At 41.0% G+C, this 12,135-nt stretch overlaps 1 protein-coding gene across 2 annotated transcripts in view; it reads right to left on the reverse strand.

Annotated features, from left to right (window-relative positions):
• The window catches only part of reck (reversion-inducing-cysteine-rich protein with kazal motifs), a 174,604-nt gene that overhangs the window by 62,753 nt on the left and 99,716 nt on the right, over positions 1 to 12,135 (reverse strand). For both annotated transcript variants that reach the window (XM_048529019.2, XM_048529021.2), the window contains 3 exons: positions 10,108 to 10,317; positions 3,943 to 4,079; positions 226 to 366 (listed from right to left, as the gene is read on the reverse strand). In XM_048529019.2, coding sequence (XP_048384976.2) covers positions 226 to 366; positions 3,943 to 4,079; positions 10,108 to 10,317 — 488 coding nt within the window. The remainder of the gene's footprint in view (positions 1 to 225; positions 367 to 3,942; positions 4,080 to 10,107; positions 10,318 to 12,135) is intronic.

The following is a 12,135-nucleotide window of genomic DNA, read 5'->3' on the forward strand; positions in this document are numbered from 1 at the left end:
AAGATCACGAAGTCTTAATAAGACCTCTTTTGAATTTGCTCCAATATAGGGAGTGGCATTATGAAAGAGAGTGGCAGTGGGCAACAAGGTAATGTAGCAAAACACACATGGTGGGGGGGAATCAGCAGAGTGGCAGGCACAATTTTTAACAATGCCTAATTAGAGGTCTTTTCAGTGAAACTTCATTATCCAGTGAGAACAAAAACTCAATACTCTAACACTTACCTGGGACACACAAGTAGGGAAGACAGTCTTGTCCAGGGTGGCATCCCTTTCGATTTACTTCACACACATGGTTATTGGGGCACACATTAGGGTTACAAGGATGAATGACTTCTTCAACAATGTTGTGGAAAGGACTTGGAGCTGTCAAAAAAATTAAATAATAGAGTTCCTGACATTCATCTTTTATAAGAGTATTCATTCTAAGCAGTCATTTGGTAGTACAGAACTTGAATAAGTCTTAAAAAGGGAGACATGTTACCAAGATAATAAAATGTGAGGCTGGATGAACACAGCAGGCCCAGCAGCATCTCAGGAGCACAAAAGCTGACGTTTCGGGCCTAGACCCTTCATCAGAGAGGGGGATGGGGTGAGGGTTCTGGAATAAATAGGGAGAGAGGGGGAGGCGGACCGAAGATGGAGAGAAAAGAAGATAGGTGGAGAGGAGAGTATAGGTGGGGAGGTAGGGAGGGGATAGGTCAGTCCAGGGAAGACGGACAGGTCAAGGAGGTGGGATGAGGTTAGTAGGTAGGAGATGGAGGTGCGGCTTGGGGTGGGAGGAAGGGATGGGTGAGAGGAAGAACAGGTGAGGGAGGCAGAGACAGGTTGGACTGGTTTTGGGATGCAGTGGGTGGAGGGGAAGAGCTGGGCTGGTTTTGGGATGCGGTGGAGGAAGGGGAGATTTTGAAGCTGGTGAAGTCCACATTGATACCATTGGGCTGCAGGGTTCCCAAGCAGAATATGAGTTGCTATTCCTGCAACCTTCGGGTGGCATCATTGTGGCACTGCAGGAGGCCCATAATGGACATGTCATCTCAAGAATGGGAGGGGGAGTTGAAATGGTTAGCGACTGGGAGGTGCAGTTGTTTATTGCGAGCCGAGTGGAAGGTGTTCTGCAAAGCGGTCCCCAAGCCTCTGCTTGGTTTCTCCAATGTAGAGGATGCCACACCAGGTACAGTGGATGCAGTATACCACATTGGCAGATGTGCAGGTGAACCTCTGCTTAATATGGAAAGTCAACTTGGGGCCTGGGATAGGGGTGAGGGAGGTGGTGTGGGGGCAAGTGTAGCATTTCCTGCGGTTGCAGGGGAAGGTCCTGGGTGTGGTGGGGTTGGAGGGCAGTGTGGAGCAAACAAGGGAGTCACGGAGAGAGTGGTCTCTCCGGAAAGCAGACAAGGGTGGGGATGGAAAAATGTCTTGGGTGGTGGGGTTGGATTGTAGATGGCGGAAGTGTCGGAGGATGATGCGTTGTATCCGGAGGTTGGTGGGGTGGTGTGTGAGAACGAGGGGGCTCCTCTTTGGGCGGTTATGGCGGGGGCGGGGTGTGAGGGATGTGTTGCGGGAAATGTGGGAGACGCGGTCAAGGGCGTTCTCGACCACTGTGGGGGGCAAGTTGCGGTCCTTGAAGAACTTGGACATCTGGGATGTGCGGGAGTGGAATGCCTCATCGTGTGAGCAGATGCGGCGGAGGCGGAGGAACTGGGAATAGGGGATGGACCAAAGCATCTTGTCTTGCACTCACCAGGACAAATGCAAAGGATGCAAAATATCAACAATTCAAAACTATTTATACTATAGAAGGTGGTGCTGATTGATTGGCAGTGTACTTATCAGCCGAAGCTCCATCCCATGTTCAGTTCACACCTGAGATGAAACAGTCCCTTTTCTTGGTGTGCTGGATGGGAAATCCATGAATGGATTTTCCATTATTGTCTACTAAAATTTCTCATCAGTCAATAAACACATTGGAGCTCATCTTGGTCAATGCGCAAAGCGTTAGCTACACCAGCAATCTTGCAAATGTGACCACAGAATGTGCTCACCTTGCAAGCTCAAAGCAGGAATAGACAGCAAACTTATCCTGCATGACAATGACTATACCAATCAAATCACTGGTATGTATGACAGAATTGCAACCTGGCGAAAGGATACCTCTTTTGCACCTGAAAAAGAAACTCCCTACAAAGGCAAAGCAACTCAAAATTTTAGCAGCTTAATAGGAAACCATTTCACACTAGACTAACAACAAATTTAAGAGAATCAGGATGTTCTGTTCATGATACGGCTCATTTGCACTTGCTTAAAGCAACACACGCTTTTATGCAAGGATTCATTCTCATTCAGAAAGAATATATGCAAGCCTTAAATCTTTTTGAATTACCAGGGAGCTTAGGGTGCTTACAGAGATAACAAGGTGTAGGGCTGGATGAACACAGCAGGCCAAGCAGCATCACAGGAGCAGGAATGCTTTTTTCCATACTAACACTTTGGCCCATCAAAGTCGACCTGACAAACAGTCAGCACCCTCATGTCGTGTAAACTGTTGACAGGATTTGAAATTACTGTGTCTGTCCTGAGGATTGCAAGATGAATCAATATGTCTCACTTCAGCGATTTTCAGGTCTTCATTCTATTCAATCTAGGGGAAACCCATCAAATTGATCATGATCATGAGGTTTTAGAAGCACAGAATCAACTGCTCCAGCTGAAATAAACTTTCCACAATACCATTTCTGCCTGAAATATTCAAGTCAAGTCAACATTAGGCAGAATTTTACATATTAAAAAAAACAACTTTCACTTATATAATGTCTTCTGCTACCTCAGGATATCCTAAAGCATTTTGCAGCTATTGAAGCACTTTGAAGTCGTCACTGTTGCAATGTAGAAATGAATTAAATACCACCCTTGGCAAAGTTGTATTTGACAAAAGCTTCATTTCTGTTTTAATATGGGAAAGATAACCTGCAAAATATTTCAAGAAATAAAACCTACCAATTATATTACTATTTACATATCTCTACCTTTTTCATAGAGTCGTACAGTAATACAGCATGGAAACAGGCCCTTCAAACTGGTCCATGCTGCCCACTCAGCTAGTTCCAATTCCTGCATTTGGTCCCAATCCTTCTAAACCATTCCTACCCATGCCCCTACCCAATTTTTTTTTCATGTTGTTACTGTACCTGCCTTAACTACGTTCTCTGTCAGCCCATTCCATATACGCACCAGTCTCTGTGTGAAGAAGTTGTCCCTCAGACCCTCCCTCAATTCATCCCCTCTCACCCTAAACTCCTGCCCTCTAGTTTTCAATTCCTTATCCCTGGGTAAAAGACCATGTGCATTCATCCTGTCTATGCCCCTCATGGTTTTATACACCTCAATAAGGTCACCCCTCATTCTCCTACGTTCCAAGGAATAAAGTCCTATCCTGGCCAACTTCTGCTTTTTTGTTCCCTGAAACTCTCTACATCTCTTTCCTCTATACAATAAGTCTCTTTGATTAAGCTTTTTATTCATCTGGCATAATGGTAACTCCGTTAGCTCAGGCTAATTTTCGGCCTAACGATGCTCTTGTGAAGTGGCATCTATGGGAAAGCTACCCATAAATATAAGTTTCCATGATAATTAAGAATACCATGGCATTGTGTGAAGACCACAAAGCTCTCAAGTGACCTAGCCAACATTTATCTCTTAATTGTGGCCACAAACAAGTTAACTGATCATTCTTATTAGTCGTTCGCTGTTTGCAGGATCATGCTACGTGCAAATGTGGCTACAGCAGTGACTGCATTAAAAGTTATTTGCGGATTCTGAAGCAAATTTGAGACTTTCGGAGGATGCCAGAAAGCAGTCAGATTATTGCTATTTCAAGTTCTCTTCCTGCTGGCTTCTTCAAAATGACAAAAAAAAACAAAATCATCCCTTCAGTATACATACCAAGATATTTTTTGAGTGGAATGCAATTCTTGAAATCATCAGCTGGGGACAAAAGATTACAAATTGTTTCAGCGGTCTGCCCTGCTGGAAATTTACTATGATCTCCACAATTTGTAAGAATTTCTACACAGTCTGACCTATAAAGTGAACAAAAATTTTGTAATATTAACAATGCATGAACTATCAGATATACCATATTCTGAATATAATTTGCACATGCACATAAATTAGAACAGTTTTAGATTGCATTCAGTTGTGAGGTCATATCACGAACCAGGTACACATGTAAAAACTGGGAACACAAGAAATAGGAGCAAAAATAGACCTTGAAACTATTTTGGCCAGTGCTGCGAAACAGTAAGCATCAGCACCCCCACCCGCCTTTTCTCTGGGGTAGAAAATTAGAACAAATCTCAACTCTGAGTGAAGAGATTTCTTTTTGCACGAAATACCCTGAGACCATGCCCTTTCACTCTGAACTTGCCAAACAGGGACAACAGCTTCTCAGCACGTATAGAGTCAGCCCTCATATGCTTCCATGTTTCAATGAAATTTTTTCTTTTTCAGAACTCAAGAATATTGCCTCATTCAATTCAATTTCTCATCAGATAACCTCTCATCTCTGGAATCAACTTAGCCAATGTTTGCTGTACTACCTCTAAAACAAGTATATCTTTCCTTAAGAGCGGAGAGCAAAATAGTATGTAGTGATCCTGTTTTGGTCTCACCAAAGCAAGTACAATTGCACTCAGTCTTTCTCACATACTCCAAATGTTTTGCCATGAAAACCAAAAATACATTTGCTGAATTGTTTGCTGTATTTACATGTTTCATACAAAAGAGCCCAAAAACCTGGGAACACTAACGTTTAACAGTTTCTCACCATTTACAACAAATACTCCATTTTTAAGCTTTCCTTCAGTGATCAGCCTTACACTTCTCCTTAGATACATTCAATTGTCACCACTTTCTACACTTGCTTAATCCCCTGTCTGCAGAATCTTAGATGATTATTAAATATAGTTTCATATCATGAACAAACCTGGATATATATTTCATTCCTTCATCTTAGAAATTAATACAAATTGTAAATAACTAAGTGAGACCAAAGAATTGAACCTTGCCATGTTCATGAGTTTGGGCAACCTGAAAAATACTGGTTATTCTCAGACTCCTTGCATTAGAAGTCATTTCAGTGAAATCTTCTGCATGAACCACAACCATTCTTACTGTTTCTATATACATGCTAATGAGTTAGCAAACCTTCATTAGATTGTTTAATATGCTGTTTAACTTCAACAGCAGTCTTCCATCACAGAGACTGAAACGCTAACAGGTTGAAGGGTACAGAATCACGGAATCCCTGTCGTGTGGAAGAAGGCCATTTGGCCCATTGAGTCCACACCAATCCTCTAAAGAGCATCCCACCCTCCTACTCTATTCCTGTTTCCAATAGCTAATCCACCTGTACATCCCTGGACACTATGGGCAATTTAGCAGGGGCAATCCACCTAACCTGCACATCTTTGGCCTGAGGGAGGAAACCAGATGACCCGGAGGAAACCCACACAACCATGGGGAGAATGTGCAAACTCCACACAGACAGTTGCCCGAAGGTGGAGTCAAACCTGGCTCCTTGGTGCTGAGAGACAGCAGTGCTAACCACTAAGCCACTTTGCCGCCTACTGAGTCACAGGTAGTGGGTGAATAGGAAACCAGACCCTGTGTGATCAATCAAAATGGAGAGGAGGTAATTGTTCCAGCTGTGATAATGGCATGATACACATTGCTGCAACTTCTTACTCCAAAGTTTGGTGTAGGCCTCTACATTGTTGGATAAGAGATCAGCCATAGTCAGTTCCCATCATTAACTATGAAGAAGTAAATTAATAGTAGAAGGATATCAGAAAATTCAAACCCCACTCCAAACTTCCTACACAAAATCAACACTGAGGCAGTGCTGCATTGTCTGAGATGTGATCCATTATTTGAAATATCAAGCCCTGGTCCATCTGTCCACCACAGTGGTTCTGCTGACACTCTCTGAAAAGCACAGCATCTTTTCTGATTATTGCACTTTCAGTGAAAAGTTTCATGTAACAATTGGTTACTCATTTCATGCAAATTTTGGGATCTTTTGAGTGTGGACCATCTGCCTTGTTTGCCACACTAAGCATTTAAATTGTCCAAGCTGAAGTATTAAGGCTGAATTTTAGGCCTGAACATGCTAAAGTTTCTCAAACAACTACCTTAGATAATAAAAAAACAAACCTAAATAAGAGTTACTGCGTTACTAAAAGGTTCAAGATTTCCAAATTTGGAACAATAGGATGCTCTATTAAATTTGAGAAATTGTCCAAATTAACAGTACAACAAAACTGGGCAAAAAGTGGTTGTTTGTTTTAGCATTTAAGATAAGACCCTTCACATGCAGCATCACAATGGATTGTAAGAATGATTTTTGTACAAATCTCTTCCATTTTATATTAGTAATTCTTTGGGCTGGACACCGGTGTTATCAATACTGACATCTGGATATCTACTTTGAGAAGTTCCCTTGTTCAAAAACTTTCAGATAAAAATGTTTCAAGATTGTATGCGGTGCTCCTCCTGTGCCAACATCTTCAAAAAAGGAATGAGAAATAGCAAGATAACTGTTAGAGGTAAATAAAATGAAACTGGATAGACCACTTGCCAACATCAGATGGACTGCAGTGGTTCAAGGCAATTTGGGGGAACAAATGACATCCAAATGCCATAAAAGATGGGGGAAAAATTAATCACTTGATCGTTACCCCATGATTTTGTGAAGGATTCTCACTACAATATGTGAAAATACATTTTCAGAAAATGATAGCATATTAAAATGAACAGAAAACATTAGAAATAAACAGGTCAGTTTATGTCAATAAAGTAAAAAGGCAAGTTATGAGTTTTCTAGAGCGTACAGGCAGTCCCTAGGATGTAATGGGTTCCATTCTTAAGATTGTTCATGAAGTAGATTTGTATTCAAGTCAGAACGTGCATTCATGAAAAAGATCCATTTATACATATTCTCTGCCTCCTGTTAGTCAACCAATCTTCTGTCCATAACAATGTGCTAACATGAACTTTTATTTTCCATAGTAACCTTATGTGGCAAATTATCAAATACCTTCTAGAAATCTAAATACAGCGGATTACCTCTTCAAAAAACTTCAAATCACAAAATTGCATTAACTCTGATTACTCAAATGTATCCAACTACCCTGTAATAACCATTAATAACAGCTTCTAACATGTTCCAATGACAGATGTTAAGGTAACCAGCCAGTAGTTTCCTGCTTTCCGCCTCCCTCCCTTTTCAAAAACAAAGGGTTGCAGTGGCTACCCTGCAATCTATATGGACCGTCCTGGAATTAAGGGAGTGTTAGAAATTTAGTATGAATGCGATAACTTCCTAGCTCTTTAGGGATTAGGATGAGGTCAACCAAGCACTTATATGAAACAAAGAACTGTGGATGCTGGAAATCTGAAGTAAAAACAACGCTGCATCGGTGTTCTGACGTAATTCTAACAAAAGGGTCACTGGACTCGAAGAGTTAACTCTGTTCTTCTCTCCACAGATGCTGCCAGGCTTGCCGAGTTTCACAAGCACTTTGTGTGTTTGTTTCAGGGTCCAAGCTCTTGTCAGCCCAGAACTTCAACAAATTACTCAGTACTACTTTAACACATCTTTAATTCATCTGTCATTTTCTTATTTTCCATAATTAATTCTCCATTCTATATGAGCAACAGTTTTTAACTCTTTTATTCTTTGAACATTTACAGAAATTATTAATAATTATACCTTGCTTCCTATCATACTCCAGTTTTTACCTCTACTCATTTCTGGCTTTTTTTTGACTTTAAAAAAAATTTTGTTTAATCTTTTGATCGGTCTTTGCATGATTATATGATTTTTTAAAAAAGCCTGATAGTACCTACACATTTCTAGTTAACTCTTAATGATAGATTTGGCCCTTGGAATTTTCTTATTTGCATGTCCTTAATCTGCAATATCCCTATAAATGTCTGCAATGCATCTCTACTAAACTATCCTTTAACCTAATTTGCCAATTTGCTTTAACCAGCTCTGCTTTCGTGCCCTCAATATTCTTATTTAAATTGAAGACATAATCACAGACCCACTATAAGATTATGAATTAATCCTCTCACATTGCACAACACCAGGTCTGGTATATTTGCTCGTCAGCTAAAAAACATGCTGCTCTAAGAAACTCTTCTGAAAATATTCAATGAATTCCTCATCAAGGCTACCTTTCCCCATCAGACCTTCGCAGTTGTTAGGTACATTAAAATCCCTTTATTGTCATGCCCTTTTGAAAGGATCCCGTTAATTGCAGTCAAACAGTATAACAGCACAACAACGGCCCATGGGGTTACTCCCATGAACTCAAATCCACTTCTCCCACACCGGTAAGTGAACCATGTATTCATCTGTCTGATCTGATTTCATCTCTACCAATTTGCACAGGGCTCAGGTCATAACACAGTGGTTGTGATCTTTGAGTTATGGCTTAATTTGGACTCTAGCTCCTGATACAGGTAATCTTTCTAAAATGTGATAGATGCCCTCTTGTATGACCTTGCGCTACAGAAAATCACGTTATTGGGAAATCGCTATAGAAAATCACTATACCTGTACAGCAGAAAGTCAGCATTATTCAAACAGCATCCATTATTCATCAATTGCGTTACAGCCAATTTGCATTAACAAAACACTTGTTATAGCAGGACTGCTGTACTGAACATGCAAAACCTTCTTTATGATCCTGCCTATGTGACTAGCACCTATGCAGACTACAATGATTAGATCCTGCCTATCCATCACCAGGGTCCACTCCAGTTATGAGCAGATGTCAGGAATGCTGGCACCAAGCAGACAACACAGCCATCTGGGCTCACTCTTGGCTGCACAGAATGGGGTCAAACCCCCTCACTATATTGTCCCCTTCTACAACTACATTCTTTCTTATTTCAACGTGAGTGCCTTCCAATACCATGCTGTATTGGCACTTGGCTCATCTGCCCTGCAACCCTCACTCTCATCCAGACAAGGTGAAAGAATCGCTCCAACCCACTGGATGACTGCAAAGGTTGAACCTCCTGTCCTCTGGATCCCTTCACCTACCTCACACTCTTGTGTCCCTGAACACTGACCAAATCAAATGACCCAACTCCAAGAGGTTTGATTGTGAAACACTGGGGAGAGGGAAGATGAGCTGGAATCTTTGTGCTGGGAGACAGTGTCTGTAATTCAGTCTCTAGTTCAAATTCTGAGCTCAGGCTGCTCGAACTTTGAGCACTTGACACAGGCCTGCCTTTTTCTGGATCAAACTGGTATCTATTACCTCCCATACGCTGCAACTGTGACATATAACCTGCTTACCATCGTTTCTGTTTTTTGAGGAACTACTTAACTGAATATTAAGTTTAAAACAATTCTAAGTTTTTATGTATTTATTATCACCAGCTACAAAATATTTTGAGCCGGGAGAACAGAATAAAACTTTAATCACTTACCAGATACACAGAGGGACAAGTCCTATTTACAAGGACTCTGATGAAACAGTTGAAAGAAGATGTGGTTCCACAAGAACAAAGACTCATGAATTTTACCTTCAATAATTCTAAGTTACAGTGCTAAGATTATCAATATCAAAATATGCCTAGTCAATATATATCGTTAAAAGAGTTGCAATCTTCAATTTTGATTAGAAGCAGTTATAAGTTTTGCTCTCAAATTCAATTTTTACTTTTAATTAGAACTGACAGAATTCCTGTTACTGCGCAAAACCACCACTTGCAGGTAAGCAAGATGGCAATTTGCTGTGACGACACAAGTGCATCCTTATTTCTTACCCCAAGCACTAAGTGATACAGCAACTGCAGCAAACACACTACTGCACACTGATCTTTATGAAACGGTAAACAGTATGAGCTTCATTGTGTAACTCTCTGTTTAATTATTTGAATACAAAAGAAAATGCATTTAATGAAATAAACAAAGTAAATGCTACAATAGGAAAGTAGGAATGTATAAAGCACAAACCATGAAAAAACACACTTTACAGAGTGGGCAATTAGATGAAACCTCAGGTGACCCAGTAAGACAGAACTTACTTGCATATACTTCCTCCAGACTTGCTGTGGCACGGTTTGATTTGTAATAAGCAGGCAATTGCTTTCCACATGTCTGGTTGACAGGTCTTAATATTTTTCACTGGTATGTTCATAAATGGCATCTTTATGGTCCCTTTCTCCCAGAGTTTCATGTCATTCTTGGCTCCTTGGTCTGACTGTGTATTGCAACTGCGGAATAATTCTGTGGGCCTAAACAACATAAAATTTCACTTGCTGTTTACAAAGAACTGCAAATTATTAACTCCAATCATTACCCCTTCATTGACTTATTAGCCTCTTTCTGAAAATGCATTGTACTTGTATTCCCAATGACAATCTAGATTATTTTTACAAACTAAAAATCTCTGAAATAGTTATTGTGCAGTTGAAACACTAAAATTCATCAAACCAGTAATTTGTTTGTAAATAAGGGCAAGATTACTTTAAAAATATTTACCAACAAAATTAAGATCAATTATAACTCTTGCTCTTGATGCTGTGTTAACTTGGTACAGTGCAGCATGAAGTAATATTGACATGTTATTGACAAGTAATGTTGACAAATTATTATATTGAGCAAGATTAGCTAATGATTCAGTTCAAAGTTAACAACAAAGTACCATAATCTATACTAAGGGAAAGGGGTGGGAAAAACAGCTATCCACCTACACGATTTTGAACTGAAGTTAGGTTAGAAATTTAAATTACGGGTAAAGTGGATGTCTGCAATCCAAAATCTCATGAAAAAGTCTTGATTGAGTAATTGTTTTCTCTCCCAAACAATTTTGCTCCCTTGTCTCTGGAAGTGTTTTAATATCTCTCTTCACCTATCTGTGTAGATATTGAATAGTGGGTAGTTATTTGAATGTGGTCAATCCGATTTTCATCCAATATTTACACATTTGCACTTTCCAGCGAGAGAAACCCAATGTGGGAATCTTGGCAAACCCGTCCCCTTCCTATAAAGGAGGATGCCAACTTAAAGTGGAGAAACATCATTTTTAGTTTTGATGGCATAAAGAAGTCGGGTTAAAGCTCATGCAGTGTCAGACTGAAGGGAGCTGCTTTGGAAAACTGTAGGGCACCAAAACATGAAAGATCAGAGAGGCAGTTAGGGTGGTGGGTCTCAGGTAGGCCAGGTCCACACTTAGGAGAAGAATAGAAGTGTTCAACAAAGCAATCAAATAACAGTCAATTACCCCATTTACAGAACTACCAATATTTGACATTCTTTTCTGACACTTAGTTCTTTACTCTCATTGACTGCACATGAAAATTATTAGTTAAAAATTCTTCATTCTAGACTATTTGAGGCTTTTTTTGTCCCATTGACCAACTGTTCTCTGATTATATATTCTTTCAGCACAGGTAGCTAAATATTCTTGGAAATTAGATGTGCTGCGAGCATTCAGATGGGGTGACTAAACACAGCTCATAGCATTAAAATGTGAGGCTGGATGAACACAGCAGGCCCAGCAGCATCTCAGGAGCACAAAAGCTGACGTTTCGGGCCTAGACCCTTCATCAGAGAGGGGGATGGGGTGAGGGTTCTGGAATAAATGGGGAGAGAGGGGGAGGCGGACCGAAGACGGAGAGAAAAGAAGATAGGTGGAGAAGAGAGTATAGGTGGGGAGGTAGGGAGGGGATAGGTCAATCCAGGGAAGACGGACAGGTCAAGGAGGTGGGATGAGGTTAGTAGGTAGGAGATGGAGGTGCGGCTTGGGGTGGGTGGAAGGGATGGGTGAGAGGAAGAACAGGTGAGGGAGGCAGAGACAGGTTGGACTGGTTTTGGGATGCAGTGGGTGGAGGGGAAGAGCTGGGCTGGTTGTGTGGTGCAGTGGGGGAAGGGGACGAACTGGGCTGGTTTGGGGATGCGGTGGGGGAAGGGGAGATTTTGAAGCTGGTGAAGTCCACATTGATACCATTGGGCTGCAGGGTTCCCAAGCTGAATATGAGTTGCTGTTCCTGCAACCTTCGGGTGGCATCATTGTGGCACTGCAGGAGGCCCATGATGGACATGTTGTCTAA

The sequence above is a fragment of the Stegostoma tigrinum genome, chromosome 5 (assembly GCF_030684315.1).
Source record: "Stegostoma tigrinum isolate sSteTig4 chromosome 5, sSteTig4.hap1, whole genome shotgun sequence".
NCBI lineage: Eukaryota > Metazoa > Chordata > Chondrichthyes > Orectolobiformes > Stegostomatidae > Stegostoma > Stegostoma tigrinum.